The sequence below is a fragment of the Pseudopodoces humilis genome, chromosome 7, assembly GCF_049639895.1.
Source record: "Pseudopodoces humilis isolate 2021_Gansu_Grassland_sample_001 chromosome 7, ASM4963989v1, whole genome shotgun sequence".
NCBI lineage: Eukaryota > Metazoa > Chordata > Aves > Passeriformes > Paridae > Pseudopodoces > Pseudopodoces humilis.
The window spans coordinates 16,967,219-16,993,922 of record NC_142206.1 but is presented as its reverse complement, the minus strand read 5'-3'; the positions used below and the strand labels follow the sequence as shown (position 1 = coordinate 16,993,922).

The window sequence follows — 26,704 nt, the reverse complement described above, 5'->3', positions numbered from 1 at the left end:
TATAACTGCAGTAATTGACTGAATTTTCATTACCTGCTTTTTCCCCTGCCCAGGAACCTTAGACAAAGACTAGAAAGTGATAAAACTGTGTTACTGTTGTATTATGAGTGAGCATATCTGAAGAAGGTATAAGGAATAAGACTGGAAAGATAAAGTTCACTGTTTTTTTAAGACTTATTACCAGTGCTGAGACCTTATTTTTCTCTCCATTCTTAGAACTGCATGTTTGACACATGTAACTGTGAAAATAGTGAAGATTGTCTGTGTGCAGCCCTGTCTGCCTATGTAAGAGCTTGTGCTGCAAAAGGAATCCAGCTGCAGGGATGGAGGACTGATGTCTGCTGTAAGTACTCTCCACTTTCCCATTTCCTAAGAACACACATCAATAAAAATTGCTGATCAGAGATTATTTTCTACTCATTTCTAGACAAATCAGTAAGTAATGAGGAAGGGATTTTGTTAAGTGCACTCCTGGAAGTAATTCTCTGCTGTCCCCTTGGAATCAATCAATTGCTGGCAAGAGTGAATATGAATAGACAGGAGATGTGGCTTGATTAGGAAAGGGACTGTTGTTATGAAAGTGCCTCCACCTGTGTCTGTGCAACTTAGAGTTTTACTGCAGCTTTAAAAGTATCACAAGTTATTGCAGAGATAATGTTTTCTATTAGAATAACAGTACTAGTAATACAGACCAGAACACTCACAAATTAAATGTCTTTGAAGCTGCATGCTGGATTCTGCTTACCCAGTATGTCTGTTTTCACCATACCAGACAACATTCAGGGAGACATCTTGTCTCAGTCCTCAAGAAGTTTAGACATCTTGGCAATGAATGGCAGCACCAAATGGAGGTGTCCTTCTGAACTTCCATTTGAAAAATTTTTTTCTTCTTTGCATGCATCATTTACTCCACATGTACAATAGCTTTTCAGATCAAACTCTGAAATTACTCAGAAACACATTTACATGAAAGATGCAACATAAGCAGATATCTGATATCTGTATTGTTTACATGTTTTTTCTATTGCCTATGATTTTTCTTTTTTCACAAGAGGATTTACTGTCTGGAATTAACAATTTATTTTATTTTCCTCTCTCAAGCAAAATACACCACTTCATGTCCCAAATCCCTGAGCTACAGCTATACCATCTCTTCCTGTCAACCCACCTGCCGGTCTCTGAGTGAGCCTGATGTCACATGCAATATTAAGTTTGTCCCAGTTGATGGCTGCACTTGTGTAAATGGAACCTACATGGATGAGAGTGGCAAATGTGTGCCTGCTAATGAATGCCCCTGCTATTACAGAGGATCTCCTATACCATTTGGAGAAGTGGTCCATGAAAACGGGCGTGTATGGTAAGTGACTCTTTTTAAAAACATTCAAACAACATGTTAAAGTCTGGTATGTGTAAGATGGTTTCACCTTGAATTTCAAAAGAATGCTCTCTCTTTGATTTCTTCAACTTTAAGTTATTTTAACTTTATTTTCAACTTTTACAAATGGTACATATTCCCCTGAGCTGCCGGATGGGGACAGAGAGCAGAATGAAGCCACTAAAATGAAAAGTGAAAAGATTAATGACCTATTACACTGTTTAAATACACACAATTCTATGGTGGGGTCCACCCAAGGGCACTGAGGGAGCTGGTGGAAGTGTTCACAGAGGCACTTTCAATCATTTGTCAGCAGTCTGGTTAACCTTGGAGGTCCTGCTTGACTGGAGGTCAGGAAATGTGATGCCCATTTGCAGTATGGGCCAGAAGAAGGATCTGGGGAACTACAGGCCTGTCAGCCTGACCTTGCTGCCAGGGAAGGACATGGAGTAGATTGTCTGGAGTGCCAGCACACGGCATGCACAGGGCAAACAGGGGATCAGGCCTACCCAGCGTGGGTTTGGGAAAAGCAGCTACTAGTTGACCAACCTGACCTCCTTCTATGACAAGGTGACCTGCTTATTGGATGAGGGAAAGGCTGTGGACACTGTCTGCCTGGACTTTAGTAAAGCCTTTGACATTAGGGAAGTGATTGTCCTCCTGTACTTCGTCCTGGTGAGGCTGCACCTCAAATCCTGTGTTCAGTTTTGAGCCTCTCACTACAAGAAAGGCATTTTGGTGTTGGAGTATGTTCAGAGAAGGGCAGCAGAGCTGGTCTGGAGCACAGGTGTTATGAGGAGCAGCTGAGGTCATTTAACCTGGAGAAAAGGAGGCTCAGCAAAGATACTCACACTCCTTAAAACTGCCTAAAAGGAGGTTGTGGTGAGGTGTGGGTCAGCCTCTTCTCCCAAGTACTAAGTGACAGGAAATGGCCTCAAGTTGCACCAGGGGATGTTCTGATTGGATGTTAAGAAAAATTTCTGTACTGAAATGGTTGTCAAGCACTGGAACAGGTTGCCCAGGGAAGTGGTGGAGTCACTATCCCTGCAAAAGCCATGCAAACGTGGCACTTAGGGACATGGCTTAGTGGTGGACTTGGCAGTGCTGGGTTGATGGTTGGACTTGAGGATCTTAAGGGTCTTTTTGAACCTTAAGGCTTCTATGATTCTGTAGTATTTCTAGATTGATAGTGCAATTGTATTTTGGTGCATTTTTTTATTTAATTTCATAATCCTTCAAGTATAAAATTACAACAACACCAGCAAGAAGAGATCTTATGAGAATGTAAGTAACAAGCAGTGACAAATATGAATTACAACCTATGAATTTTTGTACTAAGCAACAACGGATATCATATGAAAGCAGCATGTGTAGTGGTATTATACAAGAGAAATTCTTTCCTAAGACTGCAAAACAGGTTTTTGGAATTTCTTTAAAAATTCTGAAACCTGACAAAGGATAAGTAGCTCTCAATCTCAAAATTTGGTTTGAGAGGAGAGAAGAAAATAGATTGTTTTTCTCTCTCTCACAGCACTTGTGTCAAGGGAAGACTGAATTGCATTGGAGAACCAAATGAAACTCCAGGTAAACTAACTTTTTTCTCTTTACCAAGCCTTGCACAGAATAGTTCATAGAATTGATTCTTCTAAATGGATTTTTAATAGAAGCATTTCTCACTTAGTCATAATGCTACAGTTATCATAAAAGGCAGGAGTGAACTAGATTAGTCATAAAACCTCTTTTTACATAAAGACTTTTTTTTCTGAAATATTTTGTGGGGGCTTTTTTTGGGGAATCCAGTGCTCTGAAGTGAATCTAATCAGCAGATTGAATGGGGACAATAATCTCTACTAAATGAAATAGGGAATTTCCAAAGAACTTATAGATGGTTTAAATGGCTACAGCTGTGGAATAAACCCTAAAATGTGTCACTTCTTTCCTTCCTCTAGTCTGTAAATCTCCCATGGTCTACTTTGACTGTAAAAACAACACAGCAGGAACAACTGGAGCAGAATGTCAAAAAAGTTGCCAGACTCTGGATATGCAATGTGTAAGTATGTCATGGCCCAATGAAATGGTGCTTCCTGGTTTTGTCTGTGCTCTTGCTGCTAAAGGAATTGATCTACTGGATCTAGCCCAAATCTACAACACAGATACATTATTCTTGTCGAAAAAGTCCTAAAATGATGTTATAAAACATTAACAATGTAACCCTTGGATTAAAGTATAATAAATAATATCCAAATTACTTCTTAAGATTAGTGTCTACCTTTCTTTAGCTACTGCAGTTGACAGTAACTAGTAGTGAAAAATCTAGGGCTCTACCACTTGTTTGACTTCTGTAGGAAAAGCTAAAAATTGGCTAGGAGAAACACCATACTTCTCATACCATGCTGCAGTTATGTACTTATTGCACATCTAATTATGTTACTCCGCTTTAAGTTCTAGGCAGCCACATGCCATTTTATGGGTAAGTACCATATGAGATAAATAGATTTAAATATAACTTAGCCAAACTGAAAAAAATATTACTTGTCTTTCTTTTAAAAGTCCATTCAATCAAAAATTCCACACTACAAAGTGCAAGATCCAATACGTTTTAAATTTCACAGGTTCCAGCAGAACCATCAGGATTGGTATACATAAAACATTTTTCTTTAACAGATTTATATTCTATTAAATCTATGGCTAATAACTTCTTTTTTGTTCCATTATCCTTTAATTATTTCACAGTTCTCTCCTATATAAGCTGGGCAGCAATAAGACCATCTAAGGCAAGAATTTAATCTTCCTTTTTCTAATGTGATCATTTCACTCTAAAATTATGTTTTTCTCTTATCTTTTCCAGTATAGCTCACAATGTACATCTGGCTGTGTGTGCCCAGATGGGCTTGTGTTAGATGGGAATGGTGGTTGCATTCCTGAAGAAGAATGTCCATGTATCCACAATGAAGCCATGTATCAGCCTGGGGAAAAGATCAACTTCGACTGTAACACCTGGTGAGTGTATCTGCAGAAACAGCACTCCTGGTTCCATGATTTGCCTTTCTAAAGACCTTACATAGTACAAGAGCAAGGAAAGATTTGGATTGCAAATTTAATCAGCTGATGGATTTTAGATCTTTTAGTTTTGGATTACACGGTACGAGAACGTTGCCTTCTGATATCTGTCAGATGGCCAAAGCACAGAATGGGAGGAAACCTTTAGGACTACAGGGTTCACTAAATATCTTGTTTTGAAGTTAAGGTATTCAGGTAGCAGAACAGAACTCTTCTTTAATTCTTTACATGAAGAATGTAAAATACTATTTTATTTCCAGAATCAATATAACATTTGGCAGGGACAGGTTGCCAAACAATTACTGATTGTTCAGATATGTCTACACAAAAGAGTGAGTTGTTTTATTATTAAAATATTTAATTTTTTTTTTTTTTTTTTTTTCCCTAGTGTATGCAAGAATAGGAAGTGGGAATGTACCAAAGATCAATGTCTGGGCACTTGTGCTATTTATGGAGATGGCCATTATAACACCTTTGATGACAAAAGGTTCAGCTTCAATGGAAACTGTGAATACACACTAGTCCAGGTACTGATAGTTAGCAGTAGAAAACGAGAGGTAATTTTGATCGTATCTGTAAAAATAATATATTTTTAAATGTTATTCTCTACCCAGGACCACTGTGGAAAAAGTAGCACAGTCAATGGGACCTTCAGGGTTGTCACTGAAAATATTCCTTGTGGCAACACTGGGACAACTTGCTCAAAATCTATCAAAGTTTTCTTAGAGGTAAGAAGGTTTTGCATATACACCAGTTTTGGTTTGTACCTGCTAAGGTTTAGGAGAAGCCTAGATTTCTATTGCTTCAAAGAATTTGGAAAATATTTTAAAAAGCAATTCAACTATTAAATTAGGTTTACATCAGATTCAAGTGAAATATTTGGTAGACCTTCCTACCTTTCTATGTTTTTCACTTCCCACACTATCTTACATCATCCCTGAGAAAAATAAAAGTCTAAATGCAGAAACTTAACCTATTATGTTACCTTAACCTTTTATTGTATGTGATGTAGTTCCTCCATGACAGTCAAAAGACATTTTTTTTTACCTACACCATTTAAAATATCTGTTACCACAGTTCCAGGAACCTGAGATTTGAACTATATTGCTTTGATTTATTGTATTTTGCTTATTTTTCATGATATAAACTATTCATAGTACTCTTAAAAGCAGAAAAACATGTTTGAGAGCACAGTTTCAGCCCCTGAGCTCATTTCTCCATACCTTTTCCTCCTGTTTCAGAGCTATGAACTGATCCTTGGTGAAGAGCATGTCAGTGTTGTAAAGAGAGGACAGAATGACAAGGTGCCATACACAGTCCGCTCCATGGGAATGTACTTGGTAGTTGAGACCAAAAGTGGACTGATCCTCATGTGGGACAAGAAAACAAGCATCTTCATCAAGCTCAGCCCTAGTTTCAAGGTACTAGCAGTTCAGTGGCAATTTACTGTCCAGGTTTGACTGGGTGTGAATCTTCTTGAGACCTTGCCAGGATCCCAAATAGTGATGTCTCTAGCATTCCTGCAGTTCATCCCATGTAGCTTTCCATTCCTCTGGTACCTCGGGAAGCCTTGTCATCATCCTGCTGCTGTTCTGAGCTTAGAAGGCAGCTTCCTGTGCCTATTTGGCCTGACAGAACTTGAGTTGGCAAAATGCTATTTTGGACTTGACTTTGTTGAAATTACAAACTGAACCTTGTTAAAGGTTATCAGCCTTATTAAAATACATAACTACATGTGTAAAAATCAACTGAATAGGCTTGATCTTGAAACTAATCCATTGTTTCTAGTTCTCATTAACACACATATTATCACACTTCAAGAACAAGGAAGCATATTATAAGTGAATATTATGAGTGAAAGCCTCTTGTAATGCCACCAAGTATTTGTCTAGCATGTAACTGCACAGATGATAAGAAAAATAATTCCAATTTTCAAACTCCTTATTATGTATGATATATAAGCACTAATATATGGAATATATATGAAATATGGAATTTACTATCTTATTGCACACCACAATGACATTTAAAATAGGTATTTAAACTAAGTGCAATTTAGAACTATATATACTGACTTCTTTCAGTACCATAGGTTCTTTTCCTGCCTCACTCACTGGCATTTTATAGAAATAGTAGTAATATGAAAAGCATGCACCTTGTTTCATAGAGAAAACATGTATTGCAGCCTCTCACAGTTGTGCAGATCCATGCATTCAGAACGAGGGATATTTCTGGATGCACAAAGGAAATATACCTGTGACCAGACTTAATGGTGAAGACTCAACTAATAGATTAGGTGGCTGAATTGGTAATACTTAATAGTTAGAAGGTTGTTTTTTTATATGTATAGCTATTGTATAAAACAAGGCTTAAATGAAAAGCTTAATTAGCTGTGAGTCCTCATTTCCTTGTCAAAAATACACCTCAAGGTCAGAAGGTTATGATGATGAAGATGGTTTTATTGTTCATATTTGAAAGAAAACCATTAAGGACAGTATAATTCTAGCCTTAGTGGTCTTATTCTGTTCCTCTATTCCAGAGTATGAAGATGTTCAGGACTGATATAATGGAATGCCACCATTCTATTCTTTCAGTCTCAGATTTTGTTTCAAGTTTTCTCACATCTGTTATTCTTTTATTTACTTCCATTTGCAGGGCCAGGTCTGTGGTCTCTGTGGAAATTATGATGGCAACAGCATCAATGACTTTACTACAAGGAGTCAGTCTGTAGTAGAGAATGTCCTAGAGTTTGGAAACAGCTGGAAGGTATCCTCTACATGCCCTGATGCTTCCAGTGTCAAGGACCCATGTTCTGCCAACCCTTATCGGAAGTCCTGGTCAGAGAAGCAGTGTAGCATCATCAACAGCAATGTCTTTTCTGCTTGTCACTCTCAGGTACTACCAGGGAAGAAGTTTACTGTGTGAAAACTAAGTCTGTGGGTTGCTGAAGGTGCTCTTCTCCTAGCTTTTAACATGCATGCCTTGTTTATTTACATGTTTCACTTCAACTTGTGGCAGGAAAACTCCAACCTGAATTGCCCTCAATGGGACAGATTTGTAGTCCCTACTTGTAAGAAATAAAAAGACATTTACAAAAGAAAAATAATTACAAAAGAATAATAACTTCATAATTACTATATATTTCCTTGCAGCTTGACTGGAATAAAAATTCTTACATACAAGGTAGAGAAGACAAGCTCAATGAAATAATAACATAGGAATGAAGTATCAGCATAGCCTTTACCTGACACTAAGCACATAACAAATGTTGTCAGGTAACTGTGCAGCTGCCCAGTATGTTTTTTTGAAAATTTATCTAATCTTACACCAGGATACAAGTCTGGGTTTCTAAAAATCTGGGAATACATGATTTGGATGTATCATTTGGCATCACCTCAGGTGTCTTACAGTGTCTTGAAAAAGAAATTACCAATGTAGGCTTTTCCTCTGGGATACTACAATTGTAAGAAAACTACTCTAGCAAAGGTAAGAAATCATTCAGAAGGCAGGATGCATAGTATTATATTTCTGTTTAATAACAGGTTGAACCAGCAAAATATTACCAAGCATGTGTGACAGACGCTTGTGCCTGTGACACTGGAGGAGACTGTGATTGCTTTTGTACAGCAGTAGCTGCCTATGCTCAAGCATGTAGTGAAGTTGGTGTATGCATAGCCTGGAGAAGCCCAACAATTTGTCGTAAGTTTTATGCCATAAACACTTCTGAAAGTGTAGATAAATGTACAGTATCTTACATATGTGCATTAATATATCACTGTGTAGATTTTTTTTAATGCTTAAACTATTTGCCTTTTTTTTTTTTTTTCTGAACATGTTCAACTTTCTGTTTCTCCTCAGCACTGTTTTGTGATTATTACAATCAGCAAGGAGAATGTGAATGGCATTATAAGCCTTGTGGTGCTTCCTGTATGAAGACCTGCAAGAATCCAAGTGGAAAATGTCTCAATGACTTGCCAGGTTTAGAAGGTAAAAATAGCTGCAAATACCTCCTAGTGGGTATATATTATTATATTTTGAATTGTCTTTAATGAAGTGTATTTCCTCCATCAGCTGCATTTGCACAATTCAGTTTTCTCTAATATCATTGCATCCACATGAATGGAGGCAGAGTATGGAAACTGGAATAAGAAGATCTCTAGGACTAAGTTCTTACGGACGGGCTCTGCTGATGCTACTAACTCTGCATTACTTCCTAGAGCTATTGCAAAACATAAAGTAAAAACATTATGACTATTAAAAACAAGACCTGAAAATGCATTTGGCACAAATAAAACCTTCACTGAGTGTATCTCATTCTTACCTTTTCCACCCTCAGGCTGCTACCCTAACTGTCCACCAGACAAACCATATTTTCACGAGGATCAGATGAAGTGTGTTAGTCTCTGTGACTGTTATGATGATGAGGATGGAAAGATATATAAACGGGATGAATGTAATATATGGTAAGACTTAACATACCAAACTCATCATATACAAGGAAAAAAAGATCAAAACTCCAGGGGGAAGTTGTATGTTGCTGTTACATGCAGGATCAGTTCATGCTACCTGTGGAAAAATAATACCTTACTATCTAATGCCAGTTTTCCTACTACATTAATAAGGAGGTTTTATGTGATTTTATGTTCTATTGAATTTGTTCCTGATTATATTGTAAATCCTCAGCATAAAGATACATCAAGAACAAGAAGTGCTTTATGACTAGGCTATTTCTATTTCACATTCTTGTGGCAGGAAAAATGCTGTGTCATGAGTAAAGATATTTATTAGTGGCCTGCTTCCAAGGATTTTATTACATACTTGCATCATTTGAGCATTTAGACTCACCCTTTTTGCCTTCTATTCAGTACAAAACATTGCAAATGCAAGGAAAGTGATATGAAGGAAAAAAGGAAAGTCTTCCTTAAGACTTCTACCTCTAACTTTGCATAATATTTAACTTCACTTCTATTTATATGTTCAGGTTTAATATAAAGGAAGACTTTGGAAAATAATGGCCAAAAAGGAGCCAAAACGAACAGAACACTCTAGTAATAAACACAAAATGTCTTGCCTTTTGGTGCCACTACCTGTCAGAAAGATGACAAATAAAATTCCATCACAATCACAAAACATATGGGTTTTTATGCTTTCTGTTTCAGTGAGTGCACATCAGAAGGTTTACAGTGCAAGTTCGATGATAAAGGTAAGAAAGCTAAGAAAAATTATTTAGAAAAAGAAATACTGGATACTATCTTTTCATAGATGCATGAACTGACAATAAACTTCCTCTGAATTACAGCTTGCAACTGCATTTATGAAGAGAATAGCTATAAATATGGTGAACTCATCTACAACACCACAGATGGAACTGGATGGTGTTTCAGTGCAACATGCGATGTCAATGGAACAATAAGCAGAAATATCTTTAAATGTGGCTTTTTTACAACAACCCCATTTACATTTTCCACAAGTCAGCCCACAACTACTGCTTCAGGTATGCATGAATAATCTTTAAAATAACTCAAAAATCTCTGTAAGTGACTAAAAATAAACTGAAAAGTAGGACCTTTTCATCAGTTAATAGTATATAATTTTACTTGAAACTGTTGACTTCTACTGGAGCCACCAATTCACAACACTGCTTTAGTTGAAAAGGCAGACCAGAGTTAAGGGTGTAGAAATGAATACAGCATTTCTTACAAATTCAGTCTCCTCTGTTTCACCATGGTATTCCCAGGGGAAAAATTAATAGAGTTTATTAATCACTGCATCCTGGAGAATCTTCTCATTTCTTTGCAAAATAACTCAATAGTTCTTAATCAGCTTCTGAAAACATGGAAGGCAGTTGCAGCCATTTCTTAAATTACTGAGCACATAAGCACAAACTGAAGATAAGAAATTTAGTTTGAGGGAATGTTTAAATTATTTATAACCATTCTTTGGAACCTTTCCTAATTGTGTTTAATACCCAAATCAATAGTTTCCTTCAACTCCTGGAGTACACTGATATATTATTCCTGAAGTTAATTAATGACAGCAACCAAATTCTGAGTAATTGTACAGCAAGAACTAATTATTCAACTTTAAGTCTTCTATTAAGTAACATTCATATTGAGAAAGTCATATCTATTCCACATGATTATCTTCATAATGCCAGGAATATGAAGTCTTAGTAAAATAAAGTACCTATTAGATGATATATTTCATATACAGTATATGTGTATTATCTATTATAATGTACTATATATAAAATACATATATGTTAAGTATATATTTTATATTTATAAATATGTGACATGTGATAATATTGAACTAAGTAGAAAAGTTGTTAACTGGTAAAAATATTTTTAAAGTCTGCATTGTTATGCAGTTAAGTGTAAATAAATACAGAGATAATACCAAGGAGAATAAAACCTCCTCTACTTATACCATAGCAATTGTGTGATCTATTATCTAAGCAGTGACAAACTGTGCAAAGGATATCAGATGACCTATATTTAGCCAAAAATTTTTAATAAATGTCAAAGAAAGTACCACTAGAATAATAATACAGGCAAAAGGTCAAAATCTGCTTTAGAAATTAAATTTGAGACTGCCAAAGCAAGTTCATTAAAATTAAAATAGTACATAATAAAAAAAAAATTACTTACAACAAAAAAAAGGGTATGGAATATGAATAATTTTTTCCTACCACTCTCTTTAATAAGAACGGACAAGATTTATGTTTACTTCTTTAAATTACAGAAATTACAACTGCAACACCAGTGACAACTGTATGTGTGAAAAATGTCTGTACGTGGTCAGAATGGTACGATTCCACTCAGCCTGAAAACAAAGAGGACAGTGGAGATAATGAAACATTTCAAAATCTCAAGGAAAAAGGATACAGTGTGTGTACAAACCCAAGCGATGTTCAATGCAGAGCCAAAGAACACCCAGATACTGAAATTACCAGCCTTAACCAAACAATAGAGTGCAGTCAAAGCAGAGGATTAATATGCGAAAACCAGAAACAAGAATCTAAGCAGTGCTACAATTATGAAATCAGAGTATCATGCTGCAGATACATACCATGTTCTAATGTACAAACTACAACACCAACAACCACAAGACAATTCACAACTACTGCAGTAGAATCAACACCATTTAGAGTACAGACAACAATAATACCAACAACACAAAAACAAAAGAGTGAAATAACTACAACACCACTGAGAGACAGAGAAAAAACAACTCCTCTGACGGAAATATCAATAACAGCAACGACGTCACTACTCTCAACAACAGGTTACCAAAGCACAACTACTACAACAGAAACCTCCACTGCGGTAACCCAAGCTCTATCATCAGCCAGTACTATCTCCACTCCCCCAGAATCAACACCAGAAACCACTCATGGCACCAAAATAATCTCCAGTACTACTGCACTGCCAACGCAAGGCACAACTGTCACTACACCCACACCAGGAGTGCCTACCCAAGCTACCACCAGTGTCAGCACCTCCACAACCACCACGGAAAGCACCACTACATCTACAGAAAAAACTCTTCCAACTGTATTATCCACTGTTGCTATTCAAACATCACCAATTACTGGCTCCACCCATGAAATAAAATTAAGAACCACTGCTGGAACAACAGGTGTCCCCAGTACCACGGCCCAGGCCAGAGAGGGCACAACCAACATTGCAACCACCACTAGCACCACTCCTCCTCAGACTGACGGCATAACAACCATCACCCCACCCACAACAACAGAGCCTTCCCCATCCACGACCACTATCCGCATTTCCAATACCACAGACAACTGTGTGGTGGAGCGCTGTGCCTGGACACAGTGGTTTAACGTGGACTCCCCTACTCCAGGCAGTGAAAATGGAGATTTAGAGACATTTGAAAACATCCGAGCTGCTGGGTATGAGTTGTGTGAGAAGCCACAAGACATAAAGTGCCGAGCTAAAGATTACCCTGACAAAATTGTGAAAATAATGGGACAGAAATTTGAGTGTAGCCTTGAGAAGGGGCTTGTGTGCAGAAATAGGGACCAGACTGTCAAGTACCCCACGTGCTTAGACTACGAGGTCTCAGTGTTGTGCTGTGACCGAAAACACTGTCAGACAACAGTAGCACCGCCAGGAACCACTGTAAGCACCTCCACAACATACGCCCGAGAAAAAACAACCACAATAGCTACCCAACCTGCAGCAACACCAACTCCTCTCCCCACGCTTCCACAGCGAGAAACAACAACCACTACAGGAACAACAAGTGGACCCTCAACACAAGGAACCACTATCATCACCCCAAGATACACAGTGCCTAAACCAGCCACCAGTACTGCCACTACCACAGGGACCACTGCAAGAAGCACAAGTGCCTCAGTCACTTCAGCTCCAGGAGAAACCTCCAGTGCAGCAACTCAGGCTCCAACATCTCCCATAACAAGCTCTCACGTCAAAATAAGAACAACCATTGGCACCACGACTATCCCAAACACCACGGCCCAGGCCAGAGAGGGCACAACCATCATTGCAACCACCACTAGCACCTCTCCTCCACAAACTGAAGGCACAACAACCATCACCCCACCCACAACAACGGTGCCCACGCCAGCCACCAGTACTGCCAGCACCTCAAGGACTACCGAGGGAAGTAGCACAAGTGCCTCAGCCACATCAGCTCCAGGAGGAACCTCCAGTGCAGCAACTCAGGCTCCAACATCTCCCATAACAAGCTCTCAAGTCAAAATAAGAACCACTGCTGGAACAACAGGTGTCCCCAGCACCACGGCCCAGGCCAGAGAGGGCACAACCATCATTGCAACCACCACTAGCACCTCTCCTCCACAAACTGAAGGTACAACAACCATCACCCCACCCACAACAACAGTGCCCACGCCAGCCACCAGTACTGCCAGCACCACAAGGACTACTGAGGGTAGTAGCACAAGTGCCTCAGCCACATCAGCTCCAGGAGGAACCTCCAGTGCAGCAACTCAGGCTCCAACATCTCCCATAACAAGCTCTCAAGTCAAAATAAGAACAACCATTGGTACCACGACTATCCCAAGCACCATGGCCCAGGCCAGAGAGGGCACAACCATCATTGCAACCACCACTAGCACCTCTCCTCCACAAACTGAAGGCACAACAACCATCACCCCACCCACAACAACAGTGCCCACGCCAGCCACCAGTACTGCCAGCACCTCAAGGACTACCGAGGGAAGTAGCACAAGTGCCTCAGCCACATCAGCTCCAGGAGGAACCTCCAGTGCAGCAACTCAGGCTCCAACATCTCCCATAACAAGCTCTCAAGTCAAAATAAGAACAACCATTGGTACCACGACTATCCCAAGCACCATGGCCCAGGCCAGAGAGGGCACAACCATCATTGCAACCACCACTAGCACCTCTCCTCCACAAACTGAAGGCACAACAACCATCACCCCACCCACAACAACAGTGCCCACGCCAGCCACCAGTACTGCCAGCACCTCAAGGACTACCGAGGGAAGTAGCACAAGTGCCTCAGCCACATCAGCTCCAGGAGGAACCTCCAGTGCAGCAACTCAGGCTCCAACATCTCCCATAACAAGCTCTCAAGTCAAAATAAGAACCACTGCTGGAACAACAGGTGTCCCCAGCACCACGGCCCAGGCCAGAGAGGGCACAACCATCATTGCAACCACCACTAGCACCACTCCTCCTCAGACTGAAGGCACAACAACCATCACCCCACCCACAACAACAGAGCCTTCCCCATCCACGACCACTATCCGCATTTCCAATACCACAGACAACTGTGTGGTGGAGCGCTGTGCCTGGACACAGTGGTTTAACGTGGACTCCCCTACTCCAGGCAGTGAAAATGGAGATTTAGAGACATTTGAAAACATCCGAGCTGCTGGGTATGGGTTGTGTGAGAAGCCACAAGACATAAAGTGCCGAGCTAAAGATTACCCTGACAAAATTGTGAAAATAATGGGACAGAAATTTGAGTGTAGCCTTGAGAAGGGGCTTGTGTGCAGAAATAGGGACCAGACTGTCAAGTACCCCACGTGCTTAGACTACGAGGTCTCAGTGTTGTGCTGTGACCGAAAACACTGTCAGACAACAGTAGCACCGCCAGGAACCACTGTAAGCACCTCCACAACATACGCCCGAGAAAAAACAACCACAATAGCTACCCAACCTGCAGCAACACCAACTCCTCTCCCCACGCTTCCACAGCGAGAAATAACAACCACTACAGGAACAACAAGTGGACCCTCAACACAAGGAACCACTATCATCACCCCAAGATACACAGTGCCTAAACCAGCCACCAGTACTGCCACTACCACAGGGACCACTGCAAGAAGCACAAGTGCCTCAGCCACATCAGCTCCAGGAGAAACCTCCAGTGCAGCAACTCAGGCTCCAACATCTCCCATAACAAGCTCTCACGTCAAAATAAGAACAACCATTGGCACCACGACTATCCCAAACACCACGGCCCAGGCCAGAGAGGGCACAACCATCATTGCAACCACCACTAGCACCTCTCCTCCACAAACTGAAGGTACAACAACCATCACCCCACCCACAACAACAGTGCCCATGCCAGCCACCAGTACTGCCAGCACCTCAAGGACTACCGAGGGTAGTAGCACAAGTGCCTCAGCCACATCAGCTCCAGGAGGAACCTCCAGTGCAGCAACTCAGGCTCCAACATCTCCCATAACAAGCTCTCAAGTCAAAATAAGAACAACCATTGGTACCACGACTATCCCAAGCACCACGGCCCAGGCCAGAGAGGGCACAACCATCATTGCAACCACCACTAGCACCTCTCCTCCACAAACTGAAGGTACAACAACCATCACCCCACCCACAACAACAGTGCCCACGCCAGCCACCAGTACTGCCATCACCACAAGGACTACCGAGGGAAGTAGCACAAGTGCCTCAGCCACATCAGCTCCAGGAGAAACCTCCAGTGCAGTAACTCAGGCTCCAACATCTCCCATAACAAGCTCTCAAGTCAAAATAAGAACCACTGCTGGAACAACAGGTGTCCCCAGCACCACGGCCCAGGCCAGAGAGGGCACAACCATCATTGCAACCACCACTAGCACCTCTCCTCCTCAGACTGACGGCACAACAACCATCACCCCACCCACAACAACAGAGCCTTCCCCATCCACGACCACTATCCGCATTTCCAATACCACAGACAACTGTGTGGTGGAGCGCTGTGCCTGGACACAGTGGTTTAACGTGGACTCCCCTACTCCAGGCAGCGAAAATGGAGATTTAGAGACATTTGAAAACATCCGAGCTGCTGGGTATGGGTTGTGTGAGAAGCCACAAGACATAAAGTGCCGAGCTAAAGATTACCCCGACAATATTGTGAAAATAATGGGACAGAAATTTGAGTGTAGCCTTGAGAAGGGGCTTGTGTGCAGAAATAGGGACCAGACTGTCAAGTACCCCACGTGCTTAGACTACGAGGTCTCAGTGTTGTGCTGTGACCGAAAACACTGTCAGACAACAGTAGCACCGCCAGGAACCACTGTAAGCACCTCCACAACATACGCCCGAGAAAAAACAACCACAACAGCTACCCAACCTGCAGCAACACCAACTCCTCTCCCCACGCTTCCACAGCGAGAAACAACAACCACTACAGGAACAACAAGTGGACCCTCAACACAAGGAACCACTATCATCACCCCAAGATACACAGTGCCTAAACCAGCCACCAGTACTGCCACTACCACAAGGACCACTGCAAGAAGTACAAGTGCCTCAGTCACTTCAGCTCCAGGAGAAACCTCCAGTGCAGCAACTCAGGCTCCAACATCTCCCATAACAAGCTCTCAAGTCAAAATAAGAACCACTGCTGGAACAACAGGTGTCCCCAGCACCACGGCCCAGGCCAGAGAGGGCACAACCATCATTGCAACCACCACTAGCACCTCTCCTCCACAAACTGAAGGTACAACAACCATCACCCCACCCACAACAACAGTGCCCACGCCAGCCACCAGTACTGCCAGCACCACAGGGACTACCGAGGGAAGTAGCACAAGTGCCTCAGCCACATCAGCTCCAGGAGAAACCTCCAATGCAGCAACTCAGGCTCCAACATCTCCCATAACAAGCTCTCAAGTCAAAATAAGAACCACTGCTGGAACAACAGGTGTCCCCAGCACCACGGCCCAGGCCAGAGAGGGCACAACCATCATTGCAACCACCACTAGCACCTCTCCTCCACAAACTGAAGGTACAACAACCATCACCCCACCCACAACAACAGTGCCCATGCCAGCCACCAGTACTGCCAGCACCACAAGGACTACCGAGGGTAGTAGCACAAGTGCCTCAGCCACATCAGCTCCAGGAGGAACCTCCAGTGCAGCAACTCAGGCTCCAACATCTCCCATAACAAGCTCTCAAGTCAAAATAAGAACAACCATTGGTACCACGACTATCCCAAGCACCACGGCCCAGGCCAGAGAGGGCACAACCATCATTGCAACCACCACTAGCACCTCTCCTCCACAAACTGAAGGTACAACAACCATCACCCCACCCACAACAACAGTGCCCACGCCAGCCACCAGTACTGCCAGCACCACAAGGACTACCGAGGGAAGTAGCACAAGTGCCTCAGCCACATCAGCTCCAGGAGAAACCTCCAGTGCAGTAACTCAGGCTCCAACATCTCCCATAACAAGCTCTCAAGTCAAAATAAGAACCACTGCTGGAACAACAGGTGTCCCCAGCACCACGGCCCAGGCCAGAGAGGGCACAACCATCATTGCAACCACCACTAGCACCTCTCCTCCTCAGACTGACGGCACAACAACCATCACCCCACCCACAACAACAGAGCCTTCCCCATCCACGACCACTATCCGCATTTCCAATACCACAGACAACTGTGTGGTGGAGCGCTGTGCCTGGACACAGTGGTTTAACGTGGACTCCCCTACTCCAGGCAGCGAAAATGGAGATTTAGAGACATTTGAAAACATCCGAGCTGCTGGGTATGGGTTGTGTGAGAAGCCACAAGACATAAAGTGCCGAGCTAAAGATTACCCCGACAATATTGTGAAAATAATGGGACAGAAATTTGAGTGTAGCCTTGAGAAGGGGCTTGTGTGCAGAAATAGGGACCAGACTGTCAAGTACCCCACGTGCTTAGACTACGAGGTCTCAGTGTTGTGCTGTGACCGAAAACACTGTCAGACAACAGTAGCACCGCCAGGAACCACTGTAAGCACCTCCACAACATACGCCCGAGAAAAAACAACCACAACAGCTACCCAACCTGCAGCAACACCAACTCCTCTCCCCACGCTTCCACAGCGAGAAACAACAACCACTACAGGAACAACAAGTGGACCCTCAACACAAGGAACCACTATCATCACCCCAAGATACACAGTGCCTAAACCAGCCACCAGTACTGCCACTACCACAAGGACCACTGCAAGAAGCACAAGTGCCTCAGTCACTTCAGCTCCAGGAGAAACCTCCAGTGCAGCAACTCAGGCTCCAACATCTCCCATAACAAGCTCTCAAGTCAAAATAAGAACCACTGCTGGAACAACAGGTGTCCCCAGCACCACGGCCCAGGCCAGAGAGGGCACAACCATCATTGCAACCACCACTAGCACCTCTCCTCCACAAACTGAAGGTACAACAACCATCACCCCACCCACAACAACAGTGCCCACGCCAGCCACCAGTACTGCCAGCACCACAGGGACTACCGAGGGAAGTAGCACAAGTGCCTCAGCCACATCAGCTCCAGGAGAAACCTCCAGTGCAGCAACTCAGGCTCCAACATCTCCCATAACAAGCTCTCAAGTCAAAATAAGAACCACTGCTGGAACAACAGGTGTCCCCAGCACCACGGCCCAGGCCAGAGAGGGCACAACCATCATTGCAACTACCAATGGCAGTGCCTCCACTTCACCTGAAACAAAATTAAGAACCACTACTGGCCCCTCAGCTCTGCTCAGTACCACTCTTCCTCAGTCTGGAAGTACCTCAGGTATTACAGAAACTCTTACAACATTCTTTTCTCCTACTGTAGAAAATATTGCTAAAACATTTTTCTCTCGCATTACTGTCCCAGCCAGGTATGTTATTGTCTACTTCTTAAAATTATACAACCAGTTTTGTCTTTATACCAACATTCATATCTTTGTGTTCTATGTCTTCTTCCCCTAAACCAATCTGTGATTGTATGAGTCTATGACTATATTCCTTCAAACACATAAACCAATTTTTAATCAATCTGCCCCTTTGTTACTACTATCTACGTTTGACAGCTGGGTTAACTTCATAGTATTAATTCTTACTTCCGTGAACAGAACTCTTTTGAAAATTTTAGAGGTAAATCTCATAAGATTTGCCAAAGGCCAGATGTTATTCAATGTATAATGGAAAAATTTTCACAATCTCCACTTATGAATAGGTGAAATATTTGAATGCAACAAAAATGTTCACTTGTTTTGCCAGAATTTTGAACAGACCTCTTGAATATATTAAAATTATTAGATCAAAATCCTGTACCTGCAAACTAAATCATTACTTGTGCTCAACAGCAACTTCAACTGGTACATCACAACCAAGTCATGTTACAACAAGCACTCTTGCGACCTTCAGTTCTTCCACCAGCACATCTGTTACATCCAGCAAAATAACCCCATGCTTTTGTCATGTGTTTGAAACTTTATTTTCTCCCGGTAAGTGTCTTATTTTATGATTATAAAAAATTTCTTAAGCAATAGAAACCCTTAAGACTCTTTTCAATCAAAGATAGCCACTCAAAATTATCTAAACGTAGAACTTTTTATACATGAATACACTTTATATTTTCACAGTATTTTCTTGTTTTTTTCTCCCGATTTATTTTCATTCTTGTAATTTCTCCTTCAATTTTCATCTACAGGGGAAGTGGTATACAACAAAACAGATAGAGCTGGCTGTAATTTTTATGCACTTTGCAGCAAGGAATGTGAGATTGAGCCCTTCTATGGGCCATGTCCTCTGAGAACTCCCGTTCCTTCAGTTGCCTCCTCAACTGCATCGCAAGCTGCCTCACCAACCACAGCAACAACCTTCACAACTTCAGTAGAAAGAAACTGTACTGATGTCAATCCTGCACGAAAGGTGGTACCCCTCCCTACTTTCTAATATACCACTGTTGCAAAACCAGACCAATTTCTGTCCTTTAACAGCCAATTCAAATCAGCTTCTGTGTATCTCAGTAACAATGTTGGTCATGTAACAAATGACCTTATAGCAGACAATTATTTAACCGGGGATTACCAGACTTTTAAGTAATCTCTAGGTGGAAAAGCTCACAAAGATCATGGCACAGACTTTTAGTTTTAATAAAAGTAATTTACATTTAAATTTAAATTTCATAGATATAAGTAGACTAGTCATAAAATGTAAAATACCATTATTTTTATGCGGAAGAAAATTCTGTGGTTGTTCTAAGCATACCTGCTCTTAAATAATGTACTAAGAGAATCCAGGAAATCTGAATTTCATACTAATTTTGAGAGTAGATCCTAAGTTAAAACTGAAAACTAGGAGGAAAGAGCATTTAAGAATAAATAATTTACATATTTTCAGCCTGGAGAGGAGTGGATAAATGAATGCCAGAAGTGTGTCTGTGACTCACTCACTGCTACTGTGCAATGCCAGCCGCTCCCATGCCAAACAGCTCAGCAAACAATTTGTGACCTAGGATTTGTTTCCATGCCTGTACTACCACAAAAAGACCCATGTTGTCCTGAATTTGAATGCCGTAAGTATTAAAAATACATGTATAAATACCACACCACACACTCCAGTAAATTGCATTTGCACTTCCATTAATATCTACGGAAGTTCTTTGTGTATTACAGTAGCAGCAAGATCTTTCTTAACTGTTCTGTCTCAGTGAACATACAATTTTTGGCTAAATATGCATTAAGGTTTTGTTTAAAAAAATATTATTTTCATTTAACTTTGATGAGAGAATGGATGTGAGAGCGGAATAATATTTTGAACATTCACTGGTCTATGTAGCTCAACTATCTCTGTATGTGCAATTATAAATGTGACCAATGCATCTTTTTCGAGTTATTAATGGAACATAGGAGCACATTAGCATTAGCCTAAATGCAACTAAACTAAGATGCATAAACATAAGCCACCAATTAACAGTTAACTATGAGACCAAGTAACCGGAAGCAGTAGTACAAAGTGAATTGTAATCAGTAACTGAGTTGACAGTGTATGACAAGTAATAATTATACTTACACTCTCACCAGATGCTAATGAAAATAAAAAAATCTCACGGTTATATTTGTTTGTTTATAAACATACACTTCTATATACATATATTTATGTAAATATACTTGTGCAAAAGAATAAAAAGAAAAAAGTATCCATAAATTAAGCCTGAAAAAGGAAAGTCAAAACAAAGGAACAGGCAAGTTTGAAGCAATTCTGTCAAAGATATAGATGGGCTCTGTCATGTTGTGAGATTTACATTACCACAGCAAGAATACCTTTTTCCACAGAGTCAATCTTCCATACAACCTATGCTCTGAAAGGTCATAAAGAATCAATAACTGAAGCATCTTTGTATATCACTGGACTCCTAGGGTTCAAAGAGGAAACAAGTATGAATGGAACCAGATACTGAAAGGGCAAAAAATGCATAGCTCGAGTTTGAAGCCATTCCTCTCCAACTATTCCAGTGAATTTTAATGATGAAACTTTACTTAAACATTCAGCTGCACTACATATGAGGTCTAAGTACAGATGGATTGAATTCAAGTTTTCCATATTCTCTGTGTCACTAACAAAATCTGATAACATCTTGACTTCTCAGGAAGTCTCACAATTTGAATTATTCTGGAATTAATTTTTTGTTTTGTTTTTCAGAACCAGTACCTGATGTCTGTGTGATTAATGGAACACTGTACACGGTAAGAATGATATAGCAGTTATATTGCTGGAAGTGAAAAGTACATCCTTTCTACCAAAATAAGTCTTTGAGAAAATTCTTTTCCCAGTATATTTTTGGGGTTTTTCCACTCTAACCCTTAATTGGATGTTTTTTGGGTAAAGTCAAAATCAAATTTGTCATAGAAGTCTTCCTCAACAAGTAGTATAAAACAAGAGTGTACCATTTTTAGAGATGTACTTTCTTTTTAAGCTTCCTCCCACTTCTGTAATTAATGACTTTGCCAGACAATCTGATGAATAGCCCAAACTCAACTGCTCTTTGAAATAAGCCTAGAGAACCTTAAAAAACCAAAACTAACGTTTTTTATTTAATTGATGCCTAAACCCTTTTGGTAAAATTGGTACTTAGGTCATTAACTAATAATTTAAATATTAGCATTGGAGTCTTTAGGGATACATTTCAGAAAGACTAAAACCCATATGTAAATTTAGATCTCTGCTCATATATCTGTATATGTAAAGGCTTATTTTAATCCCTGTTTTTAAATTATAATTGTTTTACAACCATTGAACATAACTTACAGAGAAAAAATAGTCTTAAATGAAGCATTGAAAAGCTAGTAAAAATAATTAGACAGTACAAACCAGTCTCAATTTAATTTTGTTAATTTGCTGCTTTTATATTGCTTCATTTAGTTTCCTCTTAATATGAGCTTTCCTGCAAGGCATGAAGCCCAAAAACTGTTCAAGAGAATTTGAGAACTGTTGTACTTGCAATTCAGAAACCTTAATGGTTCTTAGCAGTGCTTTCAACTCTGTCTTTATATTATATAGGAATTGTTGCATTTGAATGTTTTTTGGTGTTTTTCTTTCTGTCTTGCAGGTTGGAAAGTCAGTAGTAATCGATTCATGTAAGAAGTGTACTTGCAGTTCTGAGAAAGATCCAGAGACTAATGCAAACATTGTGCATTGTGAAAAAATTCAGTGTGAGACATCTTGCCCATTGGTGAGTTCAGGTTCTCTAGGCTGCCCAGTCAGCTACAGCAAGACTAGAATTCTCCATCACCAATTCCACATACTTTCTCCTTCATCTCTTTCCGAGTAGGGTTACCAATACATGACTGAGGAAGGACAGTGCTGTGGGAAGTGTATTGAAGTAGCTTGCAAAGTCAAACTCAGTAACAACACTGTTCATGTGCTCAATGTAAGTATTCCTTTCATTTTTAGATCTCTCTGTTACCCCATACAAGTTAGAACAGCTAAGAGTCAACTCATGTCCCTTACTAATAAAAATAAAATACTGAAATTACTCTGAAAAACAATGTATCAGCTTTCTGAGTTGAACATTATTTGGAATCAAATTCTTGATTTTTGTGGCTAATGGAGCAATGGTTTCTAATTTATGGTCTAAGTGTTCAGAGCCAGGATTTAAACTTTCAAGCTAGCTACAGTTTGCAGAATTTTGTTTTTGTCACTTGAAAGAAGTTTAGAAGCATCTGAGAATCTTTGAGGAGTGAGAACTTAATTAGCTCAGAGATATTTGATCACAATGAAAAAAAAACAACTTTTGCTTTTCTTACAAAATCTTAGGTTAATGAGATCCTGCCACTTGATCAATGCAGCCATTACAAATGTGAAAAAATTGAAGATCAGTTTGTTGCAGTCCAAAGTAAAAAAGTATGCCCTGAGTACGACCCCGGAGAGTGTGATCCTGTAAGTTTTAAACCAATTTTTCATTGACTGAATTCAGTTTAAATGAACAAGGAGAGACCACGAAGAATACAACAAATCACTTCCACTGAAGTTGCAGGAATTTTTTAAGAATGAAACTAGGCTTGCTCTGTGATCAATAATAATAAAAGCATAGTATTTTCTTATGAGGCTATAAGTATTCAAGACTCCTGTGGTGACAGTGTCATCCATTGTTTCATTCAGGGTTCATTACAGAGAAGCCTTCTGCCCAGTATCAGTAGTGCTAACTCATATTCTTACTCATGATTGTTATCTGTGCACTAATACAAATCCTCCTTCTTTACTTTTACAAAGGACGAAGCAGAGATTACATCTGATGGCTGCTGCAAAATATGTAAACGTAAGTAATGCTATGTTTACGTGTTGTGCTTGAATAACATTCTATTCAACTTTTAACTATCTTTGAGTGGATGGAAGGACTCTTCACTAACCTGTTTTCACATAGTCTATTTAAGAAGACCCTGTGTTTCATTGTTTATTCAAAAGAAAACTGCAATTTTTTTCCTGATACTGAATATTACAAATCAAGCCAGCAATGCTCAGGACCCAGCATTATCTTCCAAAGGCACTTTACAGCTGAAACCAAATAATAATAATCTGACAACTCCATATACATTACACAGTACCCACCCCATCACATACTGCTGATTCTCAGTAATCAGACATCAAGCACTATGAAACTGGTTTACAATTCCTTTAGTTCAGAACTAGAGAACTGAAGTATATTTTCTCTCCTCCCCATTTTTTATGAAGCTAAAAACTGCAAGCCTTACACCAAGGAAACTGTGATCCGCCATGCTGACTGCGAGTCTTCTGAACCTGTTGAGCTGTCATATTGTGAAGGAACTTGTCCTGGCTCCTCAATGTAAGTTCCAGAAATTAATTTAACAGCTCTATGGCTTCCTTTATACTGGTCTGTCAAGTTAATTTACCACCCAAAGGGAGGTAGAGGAGAAAGTGCTGAGGGAGCTGGAGAAAGTGCTTACAAAGCCACTTTCCATCATTTGTCAGCAGTCTGGTTAACCATGGAGGTCCAAAATGATTGCAGGTCAGCAAATGAAATGTTCACCTACAATAGTTTGGAGAGAGGATCCAGGGAACTACAGGCCTGTCAGCCTGACCTTGGTTCCAGGGAAGGACACGGAGTAGATTATCTTTCATGGAGTACATACAAGGTGAACAGGGGATCAGGCCCAGCCAGGATGGGTTTGGGAAAGGCAGCTGCTGCTTGACCACTTTGATCTCCTGTGAAAGGGTGAACCACTTAGGGGATGAGGGAAAGGCTGTGGATATTGTCTACCCAGACTTTTGTAAAGCTTTTGACAGCATTTTCCTGGAGAAGCTGGGAGCTCTTAGCTTGGACAGATGATCTGTTCAGTGTGTCAAAAACTGGCTGGATGATCAGGCCCAGAGAGTAGTGTTGAATGGAGTTATTTTCAGCTGGGGGACAGTCACCAGTGGTGTTTCCTGGGGTTCAGTGTTGCTGTTTTATATCTATACCAATAATTGTGTGAGATTCAATAAGGCTTAGTGCTGCATCCTGCCCTTGGGTCACAACAACCCCAGACAGTTCTACAGGCTGGGGCAGAGGAGCTGGGAAGCTGCCCAGTGGAAAAGGACCTGGGGGTGCTGGTGACAGCAACTGAACATGAGTCAGCAGTGCCCAGGTGGCCAAGAAGACCAAGAGCATCCTGGCCTTTATCAGAAATAGTGTGGCCAGCAGGACCAGGACAATATACTCAGCCATAATGAGGCTACAGCTCAAATCCTGTGTCCAGTTCTGGGCCTCTCACTGAAACAAAGACATTGAGGTGCTGGAGCATGTCCAGAGAAGGGCAACAGAGCTGGGGAAGGGTCTGGAGCACAAGTCTAGAAGCAGCTGAGGGAGTTCGAGGTGTTTAACCTGGAGAAAAGGAGGCTCAGGGGAGATGTTCACACTCTCTTACAACTGCCTGAAAGGAAGGTGTAGTGAGGCGGGGGTTGATATCTTCTCCCAGGTAAGAAGTGAAATGATGAGAGGAAATGGCTTCAAGTTGCACTAGGAGGTGTTTAGATTGGATATTAGGAAATATTTCTTCACTGACTGAACGGGTTGTCAAGCACTGGAACAGGTTGCCCAGGGAAGCCACTGAATCACCCACCATCCCTGCAAGTATTTAGAAGGCAGGCAGGTGTGGCACTTAGAGACATGGTTTAGTGGTGGACTGGGTAGTGCTGGGTTAATGCTTAGACTCGATGTTCTGAAAGGTCTGTTCCAACCTACACAATTCTCTGATCACAGAATAACAACAGAGTTAATGTGTTTATATGATTCTACCAAATTGAATAGGATTCAATAGAAGCAAGAACGGTTTCACAATTGAAGACAAAAGTAATGAAAATCACATTGTTAAATGTGCATGAGAAGGAGGAAAAGAGGATGTAAAAAGAAAACCCCAAACCAAACCCTCGCAAAACAAAAATCACTGAGGGGATCTTCTGTGTTTTTTTAATGAGATGATTTTTTTTCCCCTGGCGGAATACAGGTACTCTCTTGAAGCAAACCAGATGGAACATAAGTGTGGTTGCTGCCAGGAACTCGGCACCCAAACAAGACAGGTGACCCTGACTTGCCAAAATGGAACCAGCATAAATTATAGCTATCTCTACGTGGAAAGCTGCCAGTGTCTGAATGGTTGCTCTTCACAAACTACTGCAGCACAGGACTCCCAATTCCAAAAATCTGCAAAATACAGCTCCCAGTTGCAACAGGCTGTATCACTTGGTTCCCAGTGGCAACTCAGCTGAGGATATGATCATTTGAAAAAGAAAGCAGAGACCCCTAGGGAAGCTGGAATCATGTCTTCCCCAGAATAACTTGTGCTCCTTCTTTAACATTCTTTTTTTCATGTCTTACTTGTAAAAATAATTAAAAAAAAAAAATCTATTAAATTGTAGTGTTTGGGTTTTTTTTTTAAATGTTGCAGTATTGAAGAGTAAAAACAGATGACTGCAAAATACCTCAAGTAACTTACAGAAATATGCAAACACATACTTTATCACAAACCCTGTATTTGGGGTAAAAAACAATTAAGAGGCCTCTAAAAAATAAAGCAAGAAAACATTGCAGCTATGTTGCACTTCTAAAGTGTTGCACTATGCTGCACTAGCGAAAGTGTTACCACATATCCTTTTTATACACATAATGGTCCTAATACATCTCGAAAACAGGGACAAAGCTGTTTTATTTGATCAGTAACATTTTCAGTACTTTTCAATTGTCATTTTCATTACCTAAATGACAGAGAGTCCAGTGAATGGCATCAGAAGTTTTCTGACTCAGGGGTATATTTTCTAGCAGTCTTTGGGAATACAGTCCTCTTTGTGGACTAGGGAAAATTTCCTCACCCATGTCCAAATAGCTCTTCCTACTGGCATAAAAGATACAAAGATGAAAAAACTCCTCGTATTTGCTCACTTCCAGCTCCGTTAGTTTGTTCCTAATGCTGTGTGTACTGTACGTATTTCAAATGTGCTCCAGCATACTCACACATCATGGAGCAGTGTG

The 26,704-nt window shown here is 40.8% G+C and overlaps 1 protein-coding gene across 1 annotated transcript in view; it reads left to right on the top strand.

Annotated features, from left to right (window-relative positions):
- LOC102104092 (uncharacterized) overlaps positions 1 to 25,944 on the top strand; it is a 38,498-nt gene extending 12,554 nt beyond the window's left edge. Inside the window, exons 15-39 of the mRNA XM_088058058.1 lie at positions 217 to 343; positions 1,102 to 1,357; positions 2,907 to 2,959; positions 3,325 to 3,425; positions 4,224 to 4,375; positions 4,824 to 4,962; positions 5,050 to 5,163; positions 5,677 to 5,856; positions 7,091 to 7,330; positions 7,978 to 8,134; positions 8,294 to 8,422; positions 8,772 to 8,898; positions 9,595 to 9,638; positions 9,735 to 9,929; positions 11,180 to 18,484; positions 19,041 to 19,181; positions 19,388 to 19,608; positions 20,080 to 20,254; positions 21,382 to 21,425; positions 22,289 to 22,411; positions 22,511 to 22,609; positions 22,996 to 23,118; positions 23,452 to 23,497; positions 23,911 to 24,022; positions 25,683 to 25,944. Of these exons, the coding sequence (XP_087914184.1) occupies positions 217 to 343; positions 1,102 to 1,357; positions 2,907 to 2,959; positions 3,325 to 3,425; positions 4,224 to 4,375; positions 4,824 to 4,962; positions 5,050 to 5,163; positions 5,677 to 5,856; positions 7,091 to 7,330; positions 7,978 to 8,134; positions 8,294 to 8,422; positions 8,772 to 8,898; positions 9,595 to 9,638; positions 9,735 to 9,929; positions 11,180 to 18,484; positions 19,041 to 19,181; positions 19,388 to 19,608; positions 20,080 to 20,254; positions 21,382 to 21,425; positions 22,289 to 22,411; positions 22,511 to 22,609; positions 22,996 to 23,118; positions 23,452 to 23,497; positions 23,911 to 24,022; positions 25,683 to 25,944 (10,665 nt within the window). The remainder of the gene's footprint in view (positions 1 to 216; positions 344 to 1,101; positions 1,358 to 2,906; positions 2,960 to 3,324; positions 3,426 to 4,223; positions 4,376 to 4,823; positions 4,963 to 5,049; positions 5,164 to 5,676; positions 5,857 to 7,090; positions 7,331 to 7,977; positions 8,135 to 8,293; positions 8,423 to 8,771; positions 8,899 to 9,594; positions 9,639 to 9,734; positions 9,930 to 11,179; positions 18,485 to 19,040; positions 19,182 to 19,387; positions 19,609 to 20,079; positions 20,255 to 21,381; positions 21,426 to 22,288; positions 22,412 to 22,510; positions 22,610 to 22,995; positions 23,119 to 23,451; positions 23,498 to 23,910; positions 24,023 to 25,682) is intronic.
- The last annotated feature ends 760 nt before the right edge of the window (positions 25,945 to 26,704 follow it).